Consider the following 27,011-nt stretch of genomic DNA (forward strand, 5'->3'; position numbering starts at 1 on the left):
ATAGGTTTGACTTTAAAGCTAGACGATGCTACTTTATCAGAACAGCAGCCCCTGTGGCCGTATGTGGTAACTACAGCATGATGGCTGTGGTTATTTCTCAGGATATTTTGATGCGAGTTGCTTTAATGACGACATTGTTGAGGGTGGAAGTGCATGCTGGCCCTTGGAGACTGTATTAGTGACACGAATAGTGTGAGTTGCATTTCACAGTGAGTCGACAAAGTGACAACATCTAAAGTTTGCTAATACTAGCCACCATAAGCTACTGGTCACCAGACCAAGTGAGGCTTTAGCGGCTAAATCCCCGAGTGCATCAAAGCCAGACAGGGTGAGTTTTACAGTTTATGAATTCAACTCTTCATTTGTTAGAGAAATATTGTTATTTTGTCTTTTCAAAAGTTACATAGTCTTGCTTTAAACTTGTTCTTTCACTTAGAGCTGCAAGACGGGATTGTTTTGAAAACGTGTGGTGAGTTCAAGTAAACTCTGACATCTGAGATTTGAAAGTTGGCTTTCGAGAAGCAAAAAACATTACCAGGACTTTTAAATTTGTACAATATTCATGTTTGCCTACATTGCGTGTTCTGGATTTAACGTCTCGACAACACCGCTTGTGAATGCTCTGCTTTGAAGGATGAATGCTGATTTATCGCGCATCTGACCAAACAAAAAACGCCACCATGTCAACGAGTGGCTAGTTGAAATCCTGAACTAAAACCATCTCCTCTCTAAATTCACTATCTCATTTAGCTCCCTGTGAATCCGTTGGAGACTTGGTGTGAAACATAGAAACATCTGTCTGAGTGTTGTTGTTCAGGCTCCCAGTTATTATAAATCGCCTCATTTTCTCGTCTGAACCTCGTCTGATTAATCAGATTTGATTTCTTATAAACATTTGTCTAACAAAGAACACAGAGGGAAAGTATCAAAACACAAGCTTTGATTTTTAAACACAGACACAACACAACGGATCTCCATACACAAGACGCATAATATACGAAACCTTTAAAAGAAAACAAATCTACATCATCTCACAATATTAAATATAAACAACCTTTTCAAAAAAATAATCTCTGTGCCGAGTGTCCATTGTGTTGATAAAAGCAGGTTTTTCTTTGTGCTAAATGGAGACTTGTTCTGTTCAACATCTTTGAAAGTTAGTTATTTATCTCCATCAGGTGTGCTTTTATGAATCAACATGAAACATTCACTTGAAAGATAAAAATCATTTTTGTCTTTCTCCAAATTTTTTGAAATGTGTCAGGTCTCCATGTCCTCGTTCCAAAGTTAAAAGTCTCCGTCTCTTGTCCAAATCCACCACCTCCACCATGTGTGTGTGTGCGAGTGTGTGTGTGGAGTTACATGTGCGTTACATGGGGCAGGGGTCGGTCCCTCTCTCTCGTTCCTCCTCTTCCTCCAGGATGCTGGAACAGTCCATCGCCTCTCCACTGTTTCTCTCAATGCTGGGGACCATCGGAGACCAGCTCTCCCCAAACTCCTCCTCCTTTTCCTCCTTTTGCTCCTTCCTCCCCTCCACCTCTCCGTCCTCCTCCCCTCCTTGCTGCTTGCAGTAAGGTGGGATCTCAACCACGCCGTAGTTCTTCACCCAGCCACTCAGCACCGCTTTCTGCAGGACGTCATTTCCCGCCAGGATTGTGTCCGACCTGGAGTTGATTCCTGAGGAGAGAAAAGAGAAAAACCGTGACGAAACAAAGGGAACGATTATTATCTACTTTAATGATCAAGTTGAAAAGAATCTATGTGGCTTAGTTTCTGCAACTGCTTCCCACTTGTACCAACTGCCAAAAGCCACGTTTATACATAACCAACAACCATGAATGAAGGCCATAAAAATAATATATATATCTGTAAAATAAGAAATATAAACGTACATTTGAAAATATATATGTATATAAATATAAATAAAAAATATATATAGCAGAAAAATAAGTATTTTAATTTATTTTAACATGTGTACATTTATTTCTGTATATATTTATTTGTATACTTTAAAAAATATCTATTTTCATTTGTTTATGTAATTATATATTTGTATTCCTTTTATTTTTCCTTATTCTTCTAAAAACTTATAAAGTTTATATTTATTATTTTGATCTTTGTCTTTATATTTCCACATTCATTTATTTATATTATTATTACTTTATATATCCACATTTTTTAATATACTTACATATTGTACTTTTATGTATTTCCACATTTTGTTTTTATTATTTATAATTATTTTTTTATTTAATCCTCTATTTTATTTAATTTATTTTTCTTATATAGATCTATTCTTTTTCACGGGTCTATGATGAACATTATCAAAATCCGGTGCATCCCAAATTTCGAAATGCTAAATAATGTTGCATTGCTGTTACACGTTTTAAGCTCTTTGCAAGCGTCAAAAAAGCTTCTTTTTTAAACATTTTTTGTAACATTTTAAGAGCATTTCAAAAATGCTAAAAGGACATCTCACGGACAACTCACCTAGCAGCGTTGTGGCGAGCTGGCTGGAGTTACAGGTAACAGAACCGTTGTTATTGGTGCTGACATCAGCAGCGAGGGGGAAGGCCTCGGAGCGGGGCAGCTGGGGGCACACCGGTAGAGAGTGACACTGTCTTCCTGGCAGCTGCCGCCAGTAGTAAGACGTCCCCTGTTGGGATCCTCCGGGTCCATGAACAGACGGCTGGGGACTGAACACGCTCCCCGGAGGCGAGTGGAGGTCAAACACCAGCGAGAAGACAGACTTGCTGGGCACATCGAAAAACTTTATCTTGCCCCCACACAGGTCCTCTCGGGCAGTGAATGGGTTGATCTTGTGGGCTGTGGAGGCCCTCTGAGCATTGGGAGGGTTGTAGTAAGGGTCCTGGACGTTGACTTTCCTCCCTGGTTTACATGAGAAGATGTCCGACTGGCTGCGGCTGAGCCAGATGTTTCGTCGGGGGCGTGGGGATTTTGGAGGGATTTTATCATCCTGGAAACCGAGAGGGTTCAGTCGCTTGAAGCCCTGGATCTTCTCACCTTGAAGAGACAGATGAGTTTTATGATGCTTTTTTGCGTAAAGGTTACATAAAACTTTAACATTTGATAGTCAAATTCACGAGTTTTAATTCTAGAGGTGTATATTCCATTTTTGGAGAGAAATAGACGTACCATCACATCTTGTTGCTGGTGCTCTGACAGTAAGAAAGGTAACATAACACCACCACTAGGTGGCAATACAGGCTAAATCCTGTGGAGACAACAGCAGCACGAGTTCCTTAAATCCCTGTTCTTCAAATGTTTCCAAACAGAAATCTCCACTGAATTGTAGTTGGATCTTAATATTCTCATAAACTTTAATTAGTGCAGCAGGGAAAACGGTTCAATGGAGTCTCAGTTTGCAGCGATTGATCATCACCACATCATTAAGAAAGAGATTGTTCATATGCACAAAAATCCCTAGTTTGTAAAAATCAGTTATTCCCAAAGTTGTTACATATAAACAGATGAGCAGACCATGAAAACATCTCATTTTAATCTCCTCTCACATCTCATTTAGTGCTGCACTTCTGTTAGATTGTGTGTCTCATTTATGCCAGGAAATATCTGAGAGAATTACTCATGTGACTCACGAGGGCCAAAAAAAGACCAAAATGTTTGGCTAAAAAGTCGTTACGCAACAGAAATATTTCCTACTACGAGTGCGATGCTGGTTTTGAGGAAATGGTGATGTTATCAGGTAAACACAGCGAAGGAGCTGGAGGAGGAGAGCAGAACAACTGTCAGATCCAGGTTGTTTCCCACATAAGATACAAGATATAATACTTATGCCAACCGACTGTAAATCTAAATGTTGTTAGACTGAACTACACCAGAAGTGTCACTTCTATAAACCTGTGACGTCATATGTTCGTGCTCTCCTTCTTCAAGAACTGAGGAAAAGTAGCCGTTTGGCTCGTCGAAACAAAAACATTGCATTACTGCCTCCTGGACGGTCAGACATGCAGGCGGCGATACGCTGGACCAAATTAGAAGTGAAACCTGGACCCTGCGTGGATCAAGTATCTCAAAATAGGCATCTAAAATCTCAGAGCGGTTCTCCTCCTAAGTCGTGGTGAAGTTTATATTATCAGCAACCAAAGACTTTTTTGAAGTGCGATACAGTTAAACGTTGGAACAGATTTTATTTGAATCACTTACTGCGGTGCAAAGAACAGGGGATCCAGATGGGAAAAAGAGATCTTACTCTGCTGACTAGTTCATTATCTGACTGAAAAGGAAGTGAAGTTTAAATCTTGAACAAAACTGGCTGTGGGTTTGGGCGAGGACGACGGTGTAAACTGTTTGCTTGTAACTGACTGAAACAAACATGGAATCAACAGCGTGCTTTGTAGGAAGAACTGGTATCGACACGGACGGGGTGACAAGGGAAACATTGATCAGCTGATCGGCTGACTAGATAAGAGGACGAGCAGAGCCTGGAGGGGAAAGGCTAGAGAGGCCAGGAGGATAGGAAATAGGTTTCTGTTGCCTTCGTTGGATGACAGGACGGTACCCATACAGGAAGTTGCAGGTGTCTTGTAAACAAAAGGAGGTGCCTTATATTGACTGTAAAGCTAAAGCTGAAATGACCAAATCACTGCATCACAGAGTGAGAAGTCATGCAGCGACCGTTACCTTTGGACACGGTCTTCTTGTCGTTGTCTCCGCTGAGCGGGTCGCACTCGTGCTCCATCTCTTCAACTTTGAGGCCCGCGACAACGCCCTCGAGGTGCCTGACGATGTCTGGGAAGGAAGGACGCAGTTTAGGGTCCATCTAGGGGAAGAAAAAACACAAGAGAGACGGAGAAGGATGAGATTTATATACAGTAACATGGTGCAGAAGACGGGATTGATTGCACTCATCAGATTATTATCAGGGGAAAACAAACGTACACCAACAAGCTCACTTTCCATTTAAAAAGGTGCTGCAAGTAACATTTAAAAACATGAATAAAATATTACCATGTTTATTCTACAACAGTATAATAATAAACATAAAGAAACAAGACCAGAGCTGACGCCTCTACAAACATTTGCATTTTATTTTACAAGTTGTTTTTTCCAGGAAATCTACTATATTTTTAATGGCACATAGAGAGATTGTTTTATGGCTTTTATTGGCACTTTACTCTGAAAACATGCAGTTTGTCACCCTAACGTTACTACAAGGAACTTTTAACTGGTTATGAAACAGTCTAAATGTTATACCGTTGCCTCTATATGACCTACAGAAGTAAACGAGACCATCAGTGATACATAGTTATTCTGTCATTGGGACCGAACCCGAGCCAAGAGCAGAGCTTCCCCCCCGCTGGGAGCCAACTCCGACACCACACTGCTGGGGTTGCCGTATTGCTGGGCCCGCTGGAGGGAAGGGAGTTCCAGGAGAACCAGAACCAGGACTGTCGGACCCTGCTGCAGTAACATGAGAGGTTTTCTAAAAGGGACTCTATAACACTATCGCTTTTGTCCTCAGGAGACGCCCAAATCAAGACAAGAGGAAAGCTCCTCGCAGTAGCTTTAACATGTCAAGATGTTACATCGAGCGTCTTTGTTGAAAATATTTAAAAGTGAGGAAAATGCAAAGAAAAACAATGGACTAAAGTAGAAGATGAAAAAGGGGGAAGCAAAACAAAATAGGCAGGAATAAGAAGAAGTAGATCGACAGTTTGGAAGGGGAACGGGTATACGAGGGAGAAAAAACAAGTCGGGGGGACATCAATGTGGCTAAAGATGAAGACAGCTGATTAATTAATTAAGAAAATTAAAGAATGGGGTGCTGGGGTGCCCTGGAAAAAAAGAAAAGACTTGGATGGAGGATAAGGGAGAAAAGGATGATAAAAGCGAGACAACAGAGGGAGCCAATACAGGCTCAATCAGCAGGGGGCTCCAAAACCTTTAATGCCCTCGGCCTCTGTGGTTTGTAATTAAAGAACACAATTACAGTCCAGTGATTAGGATGTGAGCAAAACCAAACTCTGAGGAAATAAGAAATTGTATTTGCTTTGGTTCGATGTACTTAATCTCCTCCTCATCTCAGTAGTTGCTTCATTTTAACAAATAAATGACTGTAGAGAAAAGCAGAGTCTGATCAAACTGATCAAAGCTTTTAGTGAACAGAAGACCCCCCGGGTAGGGAACTAACTCAGATTACTCAGATAATCAGATTGCCCCTCTATTTCTGAACAACGGAATAATAGTTACTTAAGAAATTAAAAATAAAACAGTGGGAATCCTGAGAAACAACAACAAAGACAAGCCATTTGGGAAAAGTCTTTCTCCCAACACAGATACAAGTGTTGGGAGACTGAAATGTCTTCATTGAGAGCGACTGAGACAGATGAGTGTGTGGTGGACTCACATTGCAGCAGTTGAAGGCCAGCTGGAGGAAGTCATGTGGACAGTCTCCAACCATGTGCTGGAACGTGTGATAGTCCAGGCCGAAGTTCTGCTCAGAGAAGACAGATCGACGGAGAGATTCATTAAACAGGAAATTCGTATTTACTATTCTGAAAGTGGGATGAAGACAAAGATCGACAGAGCTTCATGAGATGTTTGACAGACTGCAGCTCTTCTGCCAAAACCAGCTTCATGTCAAACTAATCCCTCGGACACGCTGCTGCCGACTGCCAAGTTTTCGGTTTGGCTCCGACATTTCGAATAACACCGTGTGGAGATACATGTGCCTGTGGGTTTCCAAAAGCTCAGTTTCATATTTTTACAATAATGAATAAATATGCATTAAAAAAAAACTGCAAAAATAGCTGCAGTTGATTTGAGGTAAACGGCCGAATACCGATATCAATATTTGAAAACACGATTCTTATTTTGAAATGATTATACAATAAAGAAAACACATTAATATTATATTCTGCAAAACAAACACCCTAAATGTTACACACTGGCCTTTTAAATCTGCCTCTTATACAACAACCCACATCTGTTTAAGATGATGTATAAATATGTTGGATAAGGATCCCTTAAATTTAGCTAGAGTATAAAACGTGCTGAGGACATTTCACACTTTAAAAACAAACTCCTCTCTGGTTAATGACATTTACACAAACATCACTAAATACTGTATGACACAAGATATAATTGATATTGGTACAAACAGGGTGAGCATCATGGGACAGCAACAGATCAACCTGTGCACAAAGCGAACAGGCAGGCGGAGTGATACGAGGTGGAAAACAGGTGAAAGTAGATGAGCGCTCACCTCCGTGCGGGGAAGGAAGTCGGGGTCAGCCTGGACCCTCGCAATGACCTCACACAGGATTATCCCAAAGGAGAACACATCGGTCTGAGAACAGAGAGACACACGTTAAGACATGCAAACATGCTCCTCATTGGTTTCATAATTGGCTAACTGGTTTATTATAAAGTAGAACATTTGTGAAGCTGCCTGATATTCACTAAATTAAGCTACAAATGTACCAAACTCTCTGAGCTCCACAATATCACAGACATTCCAAGATCAGTAAAAACTGTGCGTCTTCATCCGATCTTGTTTTTTTTCTATGCATCATTAGTGATTTGCTTTAATCTAGACCCTACTTTTTGCTGGTTATTATGATCCATTTCCCCTATGTTTGTTTAAATTGAATTAAAACTCATCTAATATAATCATACTTGAGTTTAAGAGATAAGATGAATTAGAACTTTATTCATCCCGAAGGAAATTCTTGTGCCAGAGATTGATCAAAGACGACAGAAGAGTGTTATTTAAAATACTAAAATGGTTATTTCCACATCATCTCCGTTTGTACCACTACGTGCTACTCGAGGTTAGAGGTTCGTGACTTTACCTTCTCGTCGTAGGGTTCATTTCTCAGGACCTCTGGAGCCATCCAAAAAGGAGAACCAACCACTGACAGTTTCTCTACTTCAGCACTACACACACACACACACACACACACACACAGATCACGGACAACATGTTAATGCATTTGGTACATTATAATGAGGAAGACATTTGTGTCTGATAAAACTTCAGAGGCTCTGAGGCATTTCGTGGAAGTGTGTGAAGTCATGTCTTCAAAATGTCTCTGCAACATGAAAAAGAACAACCTGCGAGATAAAAGGAGCTAATAAGCTCACTGTGTCCCCGGATGTTTCACTCAAAAGTAAATTCAGTAGCTTTTGCTCCGTTTAGATTTAGATAAGGTGAAGTCGACCAGAGTTTTCATCTCAAATGTTCTGTCATGTCGTTCTCTGGCAAACCCCAAACCTTCTCAATTAACACACTGGATTTACCGCATCGGCGTTTTATGGCTCCGCGAGAACGAACAGCTCGGACAACAGACGGACGGGCAACCCAAAAACATAACGCCTCCGGCCTCCGCTGTCGCCTGCCTGTAGCTACATTACATCTGCATTATTCACACATGTTCATACACATGCATAGATACACAAGATTAAATAAATGCTCAGCTGTCCGAGTCGTATCAACTCTGTTCCTGAAGATGTTTTAGAAAACAATGGTCTCTCCTTCATTGTGCTTCTGCAGCATTACGATAACACAACCCTGCACTGATGGTATCCTCCTGTTATCAAAACACTAAAGTTAGGAATGTGATCTGTACGGCCTACTGGTAATGTCAGTGCCAGACACGCACGCGTTAATAATTAACACGTTGCTGGTATGAGGAGGAGGAACACGCTCAAGTCAGTTACAAATAGCTGGAACAGGAAAAACAGAATTTGGACATTTTCCCCAGATGTTATACGTCATAGCTTCTGAATGAGAAGATTAACTCCTGGTGTAAAACGAGGGGCAGTACATACCAACAAACTGCCCAGTCACACATCAAGCAGACATAGAACAACTCTATTGGAGTCGTGTTTCACCACCTAAAAGAAGTCGAATATTCCTCTTTTATGGGCTTTAAGTGCTGAATGCTCGGCTTTCTTCTTCAGCCACTCACACACTAGCTGTCTGCTTACCGTCTGGTGATTGGCAGGTAGTTTGTGGGTTTGTGTACAACTCACGGGCAGACAGGAGTTAATGAGAGTAGCTTGAGACTCTACTACGTAACTGTAACAGTAAAAACTGTTGTTTGTTCATTGAAGTCCTTACATTCTAATGAAAGTATTTTATTTTACTTTTATTTAGTATATGTATATAATATATTTGTCCATATCTATTTAATAATTATAATTAATTTATTTATTTTTATATTTATGTTATTTATTACTGTTCCAATCTCAAAATATAATCCTCTATCCTTTATATCCTCTGTGAATATAATTCTATATCTTTATATATAAATGTAAAGGAGCATTGACGCAACTATACACTGGACGTATGATCGTCTTTGGACCAATCAGAATGACAGAAACGGAGAACGTCTTACGGATTGGTGGGGATCTTTTCTGCGAGGCCAAAGTCTCCCACCACTGCCGTGTAGCCGTTGTCCTCGCATTTGATCAGGCAGTTCTGTGAATACACAAAACCAGTGTCATTATTTTCTCATGTTTCGTTGAGGAAGTTGTGACACAGAATGATTCGAAGAAAAAGAAATTGCGGGACCACAATTTGAGCCAAAACCTCGACTTCCTTAATTGAATCTAGGGCCTTTTTTTCCTTCTCATTCTCTGTAGATTATAAAATAGGAAATAACAGAACATAAATATGCACAGCTATGAAGTTCGGACTCTTCCTCCTTCTCTAAACGGAACTATCTGTAAATCTACCGTTACTGTAGATAATCGGAACACAGTATGATCTCCAGAACATAGCATAAAGTTACAGCTGGAAGGAGAGAATGCCTGAAACAAGTTCATTACATTAAATAGAATTTATAAAAAGAGTGAAATTTGCTTCGTCTGTTGAGCTTCATGACTGAGATATGAGTCATAAACAAATGGGCTTTGTATTCATTTGAGGAACTATAATCTGCTCTGACCGCATCATTTATATTTTTTATTCTTAGCTTGGACAGGCAATGGATACGAGTTAACAGCAGAGTGAACGCTGCCCCCGCTCCCTGCCAGCTCCATGGCAGCATGGCTCCGGGTCAAGTTGGAAAACTAGAAGCTGTCTGGTACAGATGATCACATCGGACTGTGACACTGTGTTCTTTACGGAGAGGTTATCGGGTGTAGGAGTAAAAGAGATGCGCGTGTCAGGACACCTCACACCTCTAACATTTGTATCTGACATCCAAGACGAGTCTTATGTTCACAGATTGCTGCATCATCCTGGGACCAAACACAGATATTGCACTGTGAGCTGTCAAAAGCACTAATACTTGAATATATACTGTACAGCACTTTGCAGAGATACTAGGCCACCTGAATCTACTGGAGATGTTGTAAAAATACAAATCTACGGGAAATGCTAATGTGTTGTACTGAGGCCACAAGAAGGCCTGCAGTTCTATTTGGAGCTACGGTTTGTCCTCTTAACAACCAGTTAGCCGTCCAGCTAACCTTGGAGGTGAGGTCCCGGTGGAATATGCCTTTGGAGTGCAAGTAGGACAAACCGCTGGCGATCTCGGAGCCCAGTTTCACCCTCGTGGGCCAACTCAGGTGTTTGTTGCTGTCTAGAAGCTGCTCCAGGTTTCCACCGTTGATGTACTGGAGGAAGACAAAGAGACACACAGGTAAATAAGAAAGGTAAATAACGTGTCTGACCTTGCTGCTCGCTTGCAGACACACAGACGCACTAATCCCATGTCACATATCACGCACAACAGTGGTTAACTCGACAGAGAATTAGGAGGGGGCTGACGTTGAGGGGAGGAGGTCTCTACCTCTTCACGCGACTGAATAAAGTGGCGATTGAGTAAAGTGGTTATTCGATTGAAGCCCAGAATCTCTTATATGGAAAACCTGACACAGTCAGCTCAGACGGTCGATGGCGGTACGTCACCTAATGTGTGGAAATGTTTTTGCCAGAATGTCGCCTGATGAAGACAAGAGGTGAGCTAAACTATTGTCTCACATATGATCTACATTTAGGCCTACAACCATTTGATCAGCCTGGTACTCTATCTAAATTAACTCTTCATCCTTGGATCCTGTAGAGTGAAACATCCATAAAAACACTCCACCAGACATGAATGATCCGTCATGTCTATTGCGTCTTTTTTATCTTTTATTTATCGCTATTATTTTGAAAAGTCTGTGGACTAAAAGATAAACCAATGCTTTAAATGATTGAGCTCCCTAACACGCCAACACGCCAATCACACGGTTTAGAGAAAGAGTGCACCTGCTGTGTCAACCGAAAGTAACTGAATGGGAGTAAAGTTGCATTCAAATAAAAAAAGCCTCTTATTCGGGCACGGTATTTTCCCTGGAATTTGCGTTATCCTATTTGCCGAGTTACTGATATACCACAGTAATTACTTGACAAAGCACATGTTTGAGCCATGTATGGGCCTCGCCATGATCGTGTTCAACCTAGATTGCCCAGGAAATGAGAAACACTCTGTTTCGGAAATTGTTCTGCTACACACCGTCTGTGTTTCAGGTTTTAAAAAGAAAACCTGGAAATACTCAAACAGAAAGATCCTTGTTTGCTGGGAGCAGCTTCAACCAGCAGCATATAATCCTGCCAAGGGTCATGAATTACCATCAACCCAGATTATGCTCGCAGGAGCCTTTCCTATGAAGTGCATTGGATTGAGCGAGGCTTGGTGCTCAGTGGGTCTGTAAGTGGGTGATGCAGCACCCTGGGGTGCCTTTAAGACGGGCAGAGTAGTGCCGTGAAACAAATCATATCACTGTTTATTTATTGTACATTTACATTAACTACTTTGTATGTTACGTTTTCAAACACATCAAAACAGATAGATTTTTTTTTTTAGAAACGTTTTTCATAGTGACCGTCAGAGCAAGCGGTAAAAAGAGCTAAAAGAAATACCGACACATCTCAGCCCTCAACACAGTCTGACGCCACTGAATCTGAGCCGAGCAATAAAAAAAAAAAAAAAAAAATCAGAGGGAACACTATTTGGCTCACTGCTCAACGGACAGGTTTTGGCTGCTTGAGGAAGAAGGATATCCATCGTTGTCTAATAGCTGTGTGTATTGTGCATTGTTCTTAAATTCTAAAGAAAAAAGTGCTTCAAACTGTTTTCTTTTGCCTACATTCTGTTTGTTCTGCAGCGTGGTCCGTGGATTTGCATGCGTCCGTGCGTGAGAGACGGTGAGTTTCTCGACGTGGCTTTGGGCCATGCAGTAACTTAATTCTCCATTTCCTCCGAGCACGGCCTCATAGTGGGGGGTCAGGTAACAAAACAGCATGAGCCTGCTACTGGGGTCAGAGACTTCAGCTTGCTCCTGACACGACACAACAGGATCTGTTTACCCTGCAGCAGGAAAACAAGACCTACCGCAGTATGTGTATTTATACGTCTAACAACGCTTGGATTCACTTTGCAACTGCAGTATAGGAAGAAAAATGTGTGTGTTTGTTTGTGTGTGTGTTTGTGTGTATTTGGCATTTTAAGATGTGTTCTGTTCCTGCAGAAAGTTGGTGTTTGTCTTTGTTTGTCAGAGCTACAATAAGAGCATTCACTGAGCAAAGCGACAGCATAATCACGGACATGTGCGAGCGCCTGGAAGCATTTCTAACAGTGTATGCTTTCTTCAGAGTGCGATGAATCGAATGTTTTGTACCATCTGTCCACAGTTACGTGTATTTGCAGCACAAACGTGTTTACAGTTACTGTAAACTGTCGTGAATGTGTGTTTTTGTGCAGTTTGTGCACAGATACGTGAACGACCACGGGACATAAAACATCATCCCACGGCTCCGGACATCACGCTTCTTTTAATTATCTGGGACTTATTTCCTCTATTAGAGATAGAGTGGGTACTGTAGAAACACTTGTGTTATAGTTGTTGAAATGTTCTTTGCATCCAGACAGAAAACAACAAATCGATTTTTTTTGGAGCTAGTGCTGCTAGCTACTTTCATCGGAAAGGAGTTTTCAACACTCAGCTGGGTTTTTATGGTTGCATTGAAATCTAGTGTACTCTTGCTGGTTTGACAGAACATAATGGAGAAAAAAAACACCCATCAAAGTGGTCAAAAACTCAAAACAGTTGCTGATTAATTTACATTAATTGCATAATCATTTCAGCTTAACCCGAAATTCTTCTTTATTTTAGAGGAATCGTGATATCTAGAATGCATCATTTAGCAATGCTTCCTATGTCATGATACCCTGCTAATGGTTCTAAATATGAATTGAAGAATATTTTCAGACTTCTGTGTTTGTCAGACTAGTGATTTTCTATTTTAACGGTGGTCTTGAGAAGTTGTATTAATCCCATAGGAGTTATTGCGTAAACACTGACAGAATCTCAGTGCATTATCGACGCGAAAGCCGACACAAATATCTTCTTTTACATCCTGTCAGAGTGCATCTGCTTCACATTGGCTCAGTGTATTTTTAGAGCAGAAAAACTAAAGACAACCAAAACTAATTCAAGGAGCAACTCGCGACCACAGGAATGCCATATTAACCCTTCTAAACCGAAGGTTTCAGGTTATATTTGTACCTCCCATTTCTCTCCCAAACCAGGAGAAATACGCCCGACTTTTTCATGAAGGAGATAAATATATCAACTGCTCATCGAGCATTTTGCCGGACTAATGATTATCACAAACACACAGTTGTCTGTCCCTCTCTCACACAAACACAGGTTAAATATAGTCTTTGTGCGGTGAGAAAATACAGTATACAATATCTGCTGCTTGAATCACAATTATCTCTCTCTCACACACACACACACACACACACACAGCCTAAGTGTTACACTTAGGAACATTAAGTTCTTTTGGTTTTCCACAATTACAGACTAGCGTGCTTCTCTGTTGTGCTCATGATGACGTGATGTTCACCCGAAAATAGTACGAACATAAACAAACACGTGGGTGTCTCAGTTCACGAGAAGCATTGCAACATAGCGGCCCAGTGCACTATACCTTTCATTAGTAGGGACACTTTGATCTCACTTATTGTATGTCTGTAACAAAGCTGTGATGTGAAATGGTGTTTTCCTACCTCGGTCAGAGCGTGAAGCTGGCCCTCGTGGACACACACTCCCTTGAACCTGCAAAACCACAGAAGACATGCAGGATTAAGGTCTCATAACGCCATGGTTTGATCTTTGAGATAACACAGGGACATTTGTTAGACTTTGACAGGAAGCAATTAAATCAAGAGCATTGAGGCTGTCTCACTTATCTTCTCAGTACATCAAGCGTTTGGTTTCTCTCAGCTCAAGCACTTGGCTCTACATGTAAATGAGTCATGTAAATTAAAATAACATGGAAATATCGAACCATAACACTTGCATGACCCTCTGTGTAGTGAGTAAACATAGAAAGCAGGAAGAGTAGTTGAGAAAAGATCAAGATTCCGGCGGGCAAGACTCGACAAGTGATTACTGCCAGACTGTCTGTTATCAGGGGGATAATAACAGCTCCGTTGCTTTACCTGCATACCATCCATTTCTCCCTAAAGCAAGCCTGTCAATTTCTACATTCTTAATAAACACAAGCAGAATCTTACACAATGCTCCTTTGCTTGTGTGCGTTTCACACTGACACATTGGATGCCACTATATCAGAGAAAAGCCTTGTTTTGAGCTTCATGACAATGCATTTTCTTTTTATTTTTTATTTTTTTAAATTTGATGCATTTTAAGCCCAAGAGGTTGGAAAATATCCTAAAGCCAAAAAAGGGCCGTGCACCCCTTTAACTAAAGTGAAACAATGTGTGTGAGCAGAGCTACTTTGTTCACGAGCAGCGTTGAAGGCCTCGTAATTCTCAAGGCAATGAAAAGGTTGACTTTGTGGGTCCTTGTTGGGTTTTTAGCAAACAATGACCCTCTTAGTGTCTGCTCATTAACACACAGACACACTCGCACAATCCACTTGGCTCAACAAAGATGGCATTGTAAAAGATACTGTGTGTGTGTGTATGCACAAGTACACACGTACGTACACACACACACACACACACACACACACACACACATCTATGCATGCATGTGCGTGTTAATAAACACACACTCTCCCACGCAGGAGCCCAGAGCAGAATGTGAGCTGGTCAGAACGTGTTTATTACAAAAAGGCAAACAGTGATACTATTCTGGGGTACTGAAGTCATTTGAATTCTCATTGCTATAAACTTTTATTTAGTCTACAGACTTTTCCTTTTCCTGTCATAAATTGAGAGGCAAGGTCCATTTATTTGTGTAGCACCTTTTAAATACAGAGGCAGTTTAAAATGTTTTACATGAGAGGAAGAAGTGCATCAGAGAAACAATTAAAAGTGCAATAAAGAAAAATGATAAAATAAATACAAAAATAAGGTCCCCTAAATTCAATAAAGGACACAAAATTCAGCAGAGACACTAAACAAAAGCCACAGGACAACAGGGGGACTTTTCATCTAAATGTGAGAGAGTTAAAGTGAAGGGCGCCTTTCAGATCATCAGGAAGTTGGTTCCATCTGTTCTCAGCTTCGTAGCTAAAAGCAGTTTCACTGTTTGAGTCATTGACAAAAACCTCAAGACATACTTGTTCTCAGTGGCCTTTGGTTGCTCTTAGCGGTTTTAAAGTTTCAGCATTTAAAGCATTATTTATTTATTTATTTAAATTGCTCTGACAAGTTTGTGCACACTCGCTGTTCTCTTGTACTTGCGAAGCACTTTGTTCAACTCTGGTTGTTTTTAAACTTGCTATTTAAATAAAGTCTATTGTGACTGGTCAGCTCACAAAAATATGTGGTTCATTCTGCAGCTACCACCATAAAAACTGCTGGCTGTTGATGGAACCCGAAAGCTTCAGGGACCACAGAGTCAGGCGTACGGCGCTTACACAGCATCATGCTTTGCTCATTTAGTTTGGCCAATCGTTGACTGGAAATCCCTAAAAAATGAACCTGAATGTTCGGAGCTTTGTCCTCTTCACTTGTCACAGAAGAAGGTCCTCCTCGCCTTTTTGCCTCCAGGCAGCTGCTGCTGCAGCTCTAATAGGCTCTGAGTTTGACACAGTTTCTAGCCAACCCCAAAGGAAACGGGTCACAACCACAGACTCATGAGCCAGTGAGAGAGGTAGAGGTAGACACTAATATAATATCACTCAAAGCGTCAGGTGTTAAAAGAAATGACTAATATAATGAGTAACGTCATTTGTGCGGAAATATCGGGGATTTTCTCTCCAATTTATTATTAGCCTTAAAATAAGCACGTGTAAATGCATTCATGTATTCATTCCAAATTATTCCCTTATTGTTGAATCTGTGACAATGAACTGATACTTGACAGGCCATTTGGATTAGACCTTTAGACAATAATGTGAACACTTTTAGTAAGCCTCCTGGATATAATGAGTTTGTCAGTTATTCAGTTACCAACCTGAGTATGTGCGGATGGGAGAGCCGGTTCATTAGCTGGACCTCCCTCAACATGTTAGCTCTGTTGCTGCTGAGCTTGTTCATCTTCAGAGCCATCACTTGGTCTGAAGCCCGATGACGTACCTTTAAAACAGTCAAATGATGCCACATTTAAAATAAAGTCAAGTGCAACGGAACAAAGGGCTGAATCCCAATACCTGCGCTACGTTAACTATATTCTGGTGGCTGCAAAAGACTGGGATTATATAAAACAAAATAAATCAACACATTGAAACACCGCTTTTCTATTATGGTCACTTCAGGCTCATGCAGCAGAGAAACAGAGGAAGCAGAAAAGGACGGCAGCTCATAACAGAGAAGTGAAATGGGGTCAGACGCCGCTGACCAGCCGTGACAAAGTAGACGTGTCAACCCAGAGCTGCACAATCAATTTTGTATTATTGAGCATTGGGATTTTAGTTTCCATCTAAATGTTAGATGGGGGTAGCGTCATCATCCATCCATCCATCCATCCATCCATCCATCCATCCATCCATCCATCCATCGGTGGCTGGAGCCGATCCCAGCATGCCTCTGGTGGAAGGCGAGCAAACACTGTAGACAGGTCACGACATGAAGACAACACCGCCGCTCTTCCTACTGACGTTTCAAACAGTACACAATGGTTTTGTTTCTCAAATCTTTGAAAAATATTAATATTACTGAATTATTATTGTGATCACAGTATATTACAAAAAAAAGCTAAATGTAAACAATGCCTGGTTGGAGTAAATTCTAAGTATCGTTGAAACAGAATCATCGTTACTGACCAGGTATGAGTCAACATACCGGGAATTTCTCTCCAGATTTTGCTCTCATTGTGCATTCAGAGCTAAAAACAACAAAGCTGAACACGAGTAAACATGAACTTTTAGCTATTGTGTATATAGCAGTAGGTGACAGATGATAAAAGCATTTAAAAAGAATACATGTGCATATGAACTATGTCTATAAGTGAGAATGTTTCATGAAATGCACATAATAATACAGTAGTGCAACGGTGCAAAATACATATCGGAATATACTGGAATAAATATTGAATAACTAATGTAACAGGTTGCTATATAAATAACGCATGTGGATATGTATAGTGTATATGTATGTATAAATGCCATTTTGCAGTATATTCAGTATACAGCAGCTTATACTGGTATTATGTTAGTAATGCGTTTAAAAGATTAAAGCCAAGAAAACTTGGACAAAATAAAAAAGAAAGTATGTCGATACAAAATAAAATATATAAAAACACTCCTAACGTGCCTCCTACATTCCTCCTGACAAACAGCAGGCAGTGTTATGTGTTCAAGAGTGAATTTGTAATTCAAAAGATGTAAATTTGAAGTCATTCCAAACACACTCTGAAAGAGCTCTAAACACACTTAATCTCTCTAATCAAGCAAATACAAATGAGCGTGCTGTAAATGTTGGCTCCCATTAAAGACGGGGGAGTCCCATGTTGCACGTCTATCCATTGCCCGCCGATCACTTCACAGCCTTTGAAATAGTAAAGTGACCTGAGCTCTTCACACCGCAGGTTTCAAAAGGCACAACAAAGCATTGCATTAATTACCAGGAATTCGGTTTCTTCTGCATACTCTCCTGTGCGTGCAGATAGGAAATATCAACCTGCAAACCACAGAGAGCAGCACTCCAAATGACTGAGCTGCTGCAGACTCTTACTAACGCACTTCCTGACAGCAGAAACATAACCAGACCATGATGCAGGTTTTAATACAGTAGTCTGAAAGGCCTAAATATATACTCCTGCGTCTGCAGCAACAAAGAGCCTCTTCAAACATTATCAAGACCTCCCCTAGTACAGGAAATCATTGGGACGCTTCATAGATGCAAAACAGAGCTGCTTACTGTCACATCACAGCTACGGTCACGTTATACAGCAACAGCTCGATCATTTCAAACCACTAAAGACCTGATGTAGGAAAAAAGGGGGAGGTGCCAATACTGCTAACATGCACTTGTGACACAGTATGTTTAGTTGTGGAAAACAAAAATAATAATATATGATTAGACATGTGTGTGTACCTTAACACAAATGGTGGAGCATCATTTGGTTAGCCCGCATTTTTCTTGGGTGATCATTGCAAACAGCTCTCTCAGAAATCCTGAAAAACGTGCATCTATGGAAATATGTTGCGCTGAAAAAGGGTGAGAACCACTGTTCTAACAATGGCTGCCTCCATCATCATATCCGGTACGCTGTTGACACGACGGATGGGCAGTTTCACTTACTTACAGCAGGTAAGGGACTGGACAGTTGGGTCAATATTAGTTATACAGGAGGTGTTAAAATAAAAGGCAATGGACATATCTGTTGCTGTGAAAAGCAAAGTTATCAAATCCATCTATCTATCCATCCATCCATCCATCCATATATATATCTATATATATATATATACATGAAAAAGAACAGATCCCTGATTCTGGGAGTTTTCTGTGTACACTACTCTCTTCCTCTGCTTGTCTCGTACATGCAGAGACAGAAATCGCTCTGTTTCAAGTTCAAAGGACAGGGGGCCTGGCTAAGAGCCGACGGTCTCCACCACAGGACGGCAGAAACAACAGATGGCCACTCCTCTGAAGGCCTCCTCCCCCACATCCTGGGTCTATCCTCCTCCTCCTCCGACCCCCCATTCCTCACTCTTCACATCCCCCCCATCTGCATGTATTCCTGATCCCCCTCGTTCTCCTCTTCGCTGTGGCCTCCAACAAACCGTCGCCCCTAATCCTCATCTACTCATCTCCCCCAGTACTCAAGCCCAAGTTCTTCTTCTTCTCTTCTCGTCCCCTTGTCTTTCTGACTTGTGGTCTTGCACACTCGCCTCTTCAATATCTCCTGTTTTCACCACTGCACATTTCTGGAAAATATACCAAATATACCAAAACCCTTTCTCCCTTATCTCCTCTTCTCCCTAGCCAAAGCTCTAGATCTCCTCTACTTCACCTTCTTCTCCAGAATTGCACTCTTTAGATAAACATCCCCATTTTTCATCCCCTTCAATAGTCTTGCCGTGCTCTCCCACATCAGTAGCTTGTCCTCCTCCGGTTCCTCCCTCTCTTAGCCTCAACCTCTGTCACCATTAATTTCACCGCCTTTTTGTTCCCGTCTCCGTCTGTCATCCTCCTCGACTTTAGGCTTTTCATCATTCTGCTCCATTTCCTCTTCTCTCGGTTTACCTATGCATTCCTCTCTCTCTCTCTCACAGAAACTATTAACGGATATTTCCATTACTCAACTAGAGGGTGAGGTGGTACTTGTAATAAATTGCACACTGGAAGCACGGCCCACGTAAATGTGTCGGTTAGCTTGATTATTGTGTCTGAACATTTATTAGAGCCTCAACTGGTTTAGGTGGTAAGTGATCCATCCTAGATCTAGAAAAATGACGTTCTATTACAGTTGTTTACCCTCACATTTGAAACAATACTCTTTATGAGCCATTACAGCCATGATTACTATTAGCCAACATTTTCCGAAATAATAGAACTGCGCAGTGCACACACAGCTTTAAACAGACAGTTTACAACCTGCATCACACCTCCTAAATATAAATACATTGTTTTATATAGTTTAATAAAGCGTTTTGTAAAGCATGTGTCCGCCAGTGTTTATAGTTGTATAAAGTTATGGTTTATAGTCTCTTAGTCTTTTATATAATATCTATGGAGAGAGGAGGGTCACAATGTAAGTGGTGTGGCAGACAGTTGTAGACGGTATTCGGGCAACTACTCTTCACCAAGTAACCCATCAAAATACTGAAGCTGAAACGCAGTTTTAAAACAGCAGCACGACAGCAAAGTGGCCGCTGTTTAATCCCAAGCGGCCGAACTTGTTTCACGGATACCTGCTGTGAATGTGGATGTCTCTGTAGTTCACTCACTCGCAGCGCTGTGCGTTATGAATCAGCTCCAGTATCACAGTCCCACAATGGGCTGTTTCTGACAGCTGGGTTACAATAAACAAACGGCTTAATATGGCTGATAAATACCTAATAACTATGCCATGATTTGCTCCAATACGTATCTTTAAGGTCAGCCTGGGTCGACCCAACACTCACCAATAGCTGTCAGACACCATCAACATTATGATCGATCAGACCAGAGTTGGTGCCTGAGAGTGAGACACAATGGAAACTGAATTTCAAACCACTCCACCAATCCAATAGAGATCTCCTGTTACATCGATGTACAGTAGAGGGCTTATCGGTCTGCACCGACACCATATTAAAATTCCAATAAACACATTCAGTTGAAGATAGAAGCCCTTGTTAATTATAATACATAATTAATAAATACTGCAAAGTTAAACGGAGCCTGGCTCAATGTCATCCAAAACCTTCTGGGCCATTATTCTTCATTAATCCGATTATTTCCATTCATGTGCGAGAGACCACATACATACTCGTCAACGTTATTGTCCGTGTTAACCCTTTACATAACAAGAGGTCAGTCCTGCATGTACACAGTGGCGTGAGGTCACAACGTCAAAGGCCATGCTTGCTTATTTCAGCTCCTTTGCTAGTGAGTGGTCCTCATCTACATCACTCTGAATCATGCCGTTTTCACACAGTTTACGGTGCGGCCTTGTTAATACAAACAACAAGACCAAATAAATGTATCTGCTGATGCTTGATTGGTTGACATCACCAACCAAACAAATAATGCCAAACATTACTTGACTGGAGGGGGAGGAAACTAAATAACGGGGTCAATAAGTCTGTGTTTAAGTGATGTCTGTGAAGTGACTGCAGTCTAACTTGACCTAAAACTGTCTGAGTGAAGACCAAGATACCTCAGAAACAGTCAGTCCTTGACCCACCAAGCATGTTAACGTGACATGATCACATCATATGGAATATTACTTTGACTTTAACAGTTTAAGTTCATATAAATGCTATTTGCTAGTGAAGGCCATGCATGCACAACAAGTTCCCTTTTATTCCTATGACTATTAATCCTGACCGTTGCACAAAAGGCACGAGCACGACTTTCGTCACGTAGCAGGAAAAATCAATCAATCCCAGGGTCAAATGAGTATGTGTCAGACAGAGTGTCTGGCCTATGATAATCCACCCTGGCTGGGTGGGAAGGAGTGAGGCATGGATCAAAAATGAGCTCTAAGTACAAAGAATAAAAGTGGCAAAAGATAAAGTCAATCAAGAAAAGGCAAGACAATCAAGGAGAGCCTATGGGATCCCAGAGAACTGTAATCTCTACCCACCTTATAGACATCAGAGAAGAATCCAGAGCCAATCCACTCACAGGTGAAGTCATCAAGACGCGTCAGACAGGAGAAGGCACTGATGAGGGCTCTGTAGGATGAGGGCCACACCCTGCCCACCTGGAGAAGACGAGAACTGACTGCTATCAACAGGTAAGGATCTTTTATCTGATGCTGAAGAGCCGCTGCTGCAAGTTGCTTGTGCAGAAAATTGAGACAGAGGTAGATAATGTTGCCTTTAAGTGGGGCAAGAACTAGAAGGCCGCAAACTAGATGTATAGACTGATTGCACCAGAATAAACTGATTTTCTCAGATTTTCTCAAACCTCAAAACCTTCCAAGAACACGAATTCTCGTGTGCATCTCTACTAAAACTGAATATTTGAACTCAAACATTGAACAGCGCTCGTATTTACTGAAAAATGATTGGCACAGAATATCCAAAAACACAGATTGGAAAGAAATGGTTGATGATGATGATTATTATTATTAATTGTGCACACAATTGTCCTACTGATGGTATAAAAATCAAACAACAATCTTTATCAGAACAACAATAAGTATCCTTTAAGCTCACATAATGTATGACTTGTAGGCCCATAGACCTGATTATTAATATTGTGCGTTTATCAGAACTCAACGAGAAATGTTTCTCTTTCCAAAGATATCAAGAACGTGGAAATGATAGAATATATATTTAACCCTGTATACTGTATACTATAAAGTGCTGTATGCTCTGCACATGTGAAATGCGTCCTACCAACAATAAATACAGAACAGCGACTGACCTGTGACGGCGGGCCCATGCCCATCTCGCCGACCCCTAACCCTCCGAAACCATCTCTGTCCTCGTCGGTGCGTTCGGGTCGCGTAGGAAGCCCAGCGATGGAGTTGCGTTTATTCCGGTCCATGGTGATGTGAAAGACGGTGACACCAGTGAGGGTAATATGGGCCTTTTCCCGTAATGTACCCACATGACAAGAGGACTGGATTGTTTTAAGGGTGCCGAGGGTTCCACGGCAGCACAGACTTCACTCAGTTTGTGTCCTGGGAGAGAATATGTCACACGCATAGACTTCCGTTTAATATTTTGGTTCAGGGCACCCCTGGTGACACACCCTAGCTGGATCCAAGATGTTTCCCACTAGTCCAGTTCCTCACTGCTTGTAAGTGGGGAGTCCACCAGGATGAGAGGGATTTCACATGTTTGACGGATGTATTGTGAGCCTTTGGAGACCTAGAGAAAGTAAAGAGAAAACTCAATTTAGCGTCATTTCTGTGGTTTTATATTAAGATCATAATGGTTGGGTTTATTGTTCATGCTTTCAAACATCCAACAAAAGCTGCCATGCTGTCATTTATTTAAAATGTTTGGCTATTTAATAGCAGCTGTAGCGGCAGACTGGGCCTTGCATTAGGATGGATGAGACGAGCCACTATTGCTCAACAGGCCCAAATGTAATGGCTGTAATAGGGGCCGATTGTCTAATTATGGGAGATTAGCCAAGGAATAGCTCAGGTCCTGGACCTTTCTGCCATCCAAAACAAAACCAGCAGGGTACAAAGGGTAACAGGAAAGGGAGCCTGTGGCTAAAGGTCTCTACACTCCCAAACAATGTGGCTTTCATATCTATGTTTTAAGAACACTTTACTCCAGAGTGAGATCTCAAGCTTGTAAAGATTTCTTTCCAACACTTTGAAAGAAAGGTGGAGTAAAACTCAACGCTGGTGAGTAACACTGGATCTAAACAAAACTTTATTTACGAGAGAACTCCACAGAGCACCTGTTATGATTGTCAGAAAATTAATTGGCGACTATTTTGATAATCAATTAATCATTGAAGTTATTGTTGGAGGAAGAATGCACAACATTTCTTCGTTCCAGCCGATTAATGGGAGGTTTTCTGCTTTTCACTGATGTCCATTATTGTAAGTTGAACAATTGTTGGTTGGACAGAAGACGTCACTTTGGGATTCAGGAACTTTTTAACGAACTTTTCCTTTGTGGTTGAACTATTCCTTCAAGTACTTGTGTCCCACAATGAGCTCATGCACATCATAAAAAAGGTAATGAGTTCACACGAACACTTTTAATACTACATACCGGTAGCCTGCCATCGTGTACTCTGAGATTTCTGCCCCCCCCCCCCCCCCGGCAGCAATAACACATCGCAGTCATATAAATCAGATGTAATCAATTTACAATGTGTACACAAGACACAACCGGACTCGTTCAGTAAAACGTATTCCAGTAAATGGGAAGGAAGAGTGGCAGATTTAAAAAGAAATGTTCTGAAGCGACCTACATTCAACCAAAGCAGAAACAATCAGAGTCAATGTTAGACCAGGAAGAGGTCTCATAAGATCCAATACTAAAAACAGCTTTAAGATGACACGGACAGATTCTGCCTTGGTCCGTTCGCATTACATCACAGACCCTAGACGAGAGAGTTCCTTCAGATCTAGTGGACAACTTCTGACGTCATTCTCTGGCCCAGCCACATCCTTAAAAGGCATTTCCTCATCCTCTATCTTTTATACTCTTCATTTTATGAGTTGTTGAAGTCGTACGGCAGGAATAAAAGTGCCAGTGCCAAGAAAAATGCAAAACCACAAGTGCCCGGGCCTAGGCTATTCTTTCTCATTTGAGTAGCTTCGCAATCCAAGAGCGAGAACGAAGACACACGTTTCCACAGAAGTAAGTGAAGCCACAGAGAAGAGCTTGTGTGCCCACACTCACCTACATCAGCGGTCAAAGCCACCGATTCTGAGTAAACAAACTTCCTACGCTCACCAGAATTTCAGTCACGCAAACTACTAAATATGCTGAACTCTACAAGATACTGTGGGCGGGTAAAAAAAAATAAAAAATCTATCTCTTTCAGGGTGATCTTCCAAACCTAGAGCAGTATACTGAGAAGACATTCTAACACACACTTCTGCGGTAAACATTCAACAGAGACCTAATCAGTCCATCAACTACAAGAAAAACTATCCTAGCCACATTCTGTAAAACAACTTTATACCATTTAGAAATAAGATCACATCACACAGTCCTGGAATATAGAACTATACTGCAGGAAATCGTCTTGATGCAAGTGATTAGAAAAGAAAATTGACAAGCCACTAGCGTGCACTACTATATTTGTTTCTAAACTATGGCCTGCTGCCTTCATATTCAAAGGGAAAGGATTTATGACACCACAGCAAAGGAAAAGGGTGGAATTTTAAAAGCTTTTTTTGGTCTGTAAAATGTGGCTTGCTGCTGCTCCGAAACAGATGGGACATCTCCACAGCAGCCTCGGGCCAAATGTTTCTAACAGTAGTTTTTTTTGGGGGGGGGGGGACTGAACACTATCCAGCTGTGTCTCGGCGGATTACAGACTAATAGAAAATGTCAGCAATAAATCAAAAATGTAAGTGATGTTATAATGATAGGTTGCAGGAAGGGTTAAAGTGTCTCTGGAGGGAAAGAGGAATTAAATGGGCGTGTGTGAGAGACAGTTATTTTAGTGGGTGTGTGTGTGTGTACTTGCATCACAATAGAAGAAAACAACAATCACACTGATTTAAATAAGACAACATCTACTGATACACTGTTCTTGGAGTAACTGTGTGGATCCTAGTATTCAGACAGCTGAGAGGTCTCTGGTTCACTAAAAAAAAGCAATCTTTGTCAAGTAAATGAGCAAGGTCACATTCAACTAAAGTGAATAGAAGCCTCTTATCTGACCACAGTCTATTGTGTTGAACTGCAACGACATACGAGCCGCCGCATACCTGTCATTCTTCCAGGGTTTAAAGTAATGAAGGAGTCCATGGGGCGGAACAGAAACCTGCCCATTATCTTGATCCCACGGACAGCTAATGAGTCAGTGCTGCCAAAACAGCTCTGATACAACAAGTCATATTAAGTAGAGGTGCTTAGATGAGTAAAAAGAGCTGGATCAACGCCAGACACACAATGTAAACAACCCAAAACAGTCAATGTTGTCTTGTACTCCTTGATAAAGTTTAGCTCACTTACCTGATGTTACTTCATGGAGATGTTTACAGCAGTTGAAGCTGGGTGCCATGCCGTTCTCATGTAGCATTTATCACAAACGAGAAGCGAAACCCTTCGAAACAGAACAGCTGACTGTGGCTAGTTTGTCAACAAAACTCTAAGCTAAACCAAGAGCTAACAAACATTAGCCTGATCCACCAAACACACAACATAAAAACAGGAAGTTTTTCGTCGCCAGCGGTAAAAGAAGTCCCCAATTCCCCCAAAAGGTTGAATGCTCAAAGTGATGTCGAAGTCTGCTTCTGTCGTCCTTGTTGCCACAAAAGAGCAAAGTACGATGTTTGTTGCACCGCCCGGGATAGTATTTCAAGCCGATTGTTGCTGTTTGACAGCTCCGTCGTCTCTCTTTGCTCTTCACCCGAGTGACTCCCACCTAACCACGCCCACATTTGATTGGCAGGGTAAATCAACCAATCAATGGCCAGGCGTCCATGTGCATGTGTGCGCGCGTGTTAAAACACTCAAACACTCAAGTAATGGAATAAAAAAATAACAAAATTCAGTACGTGTCTAAAGCAATGCAAAAATTAAAATAAAACATTAAATTAAAAAATAAATAAAATCTTTGCACTACCGTTTAGTTAGTTAATTTAACTTTGCACTCCTGTTTAGTTAGTTAATTTAATATTATTATATTTCATTGTATATATTGTGCATTTTTATGGTCAATATTTTTATTTTTACTACTTTGATTGCTTACCTGTATCATAATGCTGCTGTAGTGAACAAATGTCCCCTTGCGGGATTAAAGTATCTATCTATCTATAAAAAAAAATGTAATTCCAGCAAAGAATATTTAAGGGACACAGGAAGTAGAATCATCAACTTTGATCGTAAATTAGTTTTCGAGTTCAAGTATCAGTTTATTTTGTATATCACTTCTCATACAAAGAGGTAAACAATAGCCACATAACAGAGGGAAACTAAAGAGAGGAAACAGAAGCAGTCCAAACAGTAGAGAGACAGCATAAATACACGGGAAAAATAATGATAAGATAGAGATATATTACTTTATGAGGAATGCTGAACTGAATAAAAAGGTCAAATACTGAATACAACCTTCATAATTAATTCAAACAATCACTTCTTGACTTGACTTCTTTCTGCAAAATAGTCCGTTTTTTAACAATTGTGAACTCAGCCACCGCTACTTTTGTTAGATTCCATCTTAAACGTTTCTAACCAAAGCTCTTTGATGTGCAACAAATTGGAGAACTTGAAAGCACGGCCTCTTTGTTTGCTTTTTTTATGAACC

At 41.0% G+C, this 27,011-nt stretch overlaps 1 protein-coding gene across 2 annotated transcripts; it reads right to left on the minus strand.

Annotated features, from left to right (window-relative positions):
- Nucleotides 1-918: 918 nt before the first annotated feature.
- On the minus strand, nucleotides 919-26,147 carry tesk2 (testis associated actin remodelling kinase 2). Of its 2 annotated transcripts, XM_076098742.1 has the most exons (14): nucleotides 25,718-26,147; nucleotides 22,479-22,927; nucleotides 21,691-21,810; nucleotides 16,414-16,535; nucleotides 14,052-14,100; nucleotides 12,127-12,318; nucleotides 10,462-10,608; nucleotides 9,384-9,466; nucleotides 7,836-7,920; nucleotides 7,247-7,330; nucleotides 6,389-6,475; nucleotides 4,663-4,801; nucleotides 2,491-3,024; nucleotides 919-1,677 (listed from the first exon to the last, which is right to left on the minus strand). In XM_076098742.1, the coding sequence occupies exons 2-14, from the start codon at nucleotides 22,599-22,601 to the stop codon at nucleotides 1,370-1,372; spliced, it is 2,073 nt and encodes a 690-aa protein (XP_075954857.1). In that variant the 5' UTR covers nucleotides 22,602-22,927; nucleotides 25,718-26,147; the 3' UTR covers nucleotides 919-1,369. The 2 variants fall into 2 exon arrangements, with proteins under 2 accessions (XP_075954857.1, XP_075954858.1); XM_076098743.1 differs by lacking the exon at nucleotides 12,127-12,318 and having other exon boundaries at nucleotides 25,718-26,144.
- Between the last annotated feature and the right edge of the window lie 864 nt (nucleotides 26,148-27,011).

This window comes from Anarhichas minor, unplaced genomic scaffold (genome assembly GCF_050575085.1).
Source record: "Anarhichas minor isolate MPS153535 unplaced genomic scaffold, ASM5057508v1 ptg000024l, whole genome shotgun sequence".
Taxonomy (NCBI): Eukaryota; Metazoa; Chordata; class Actinopteri; order Perciformes; family Anarhichadidae; genus Anarhichas; species Anarhichas minor.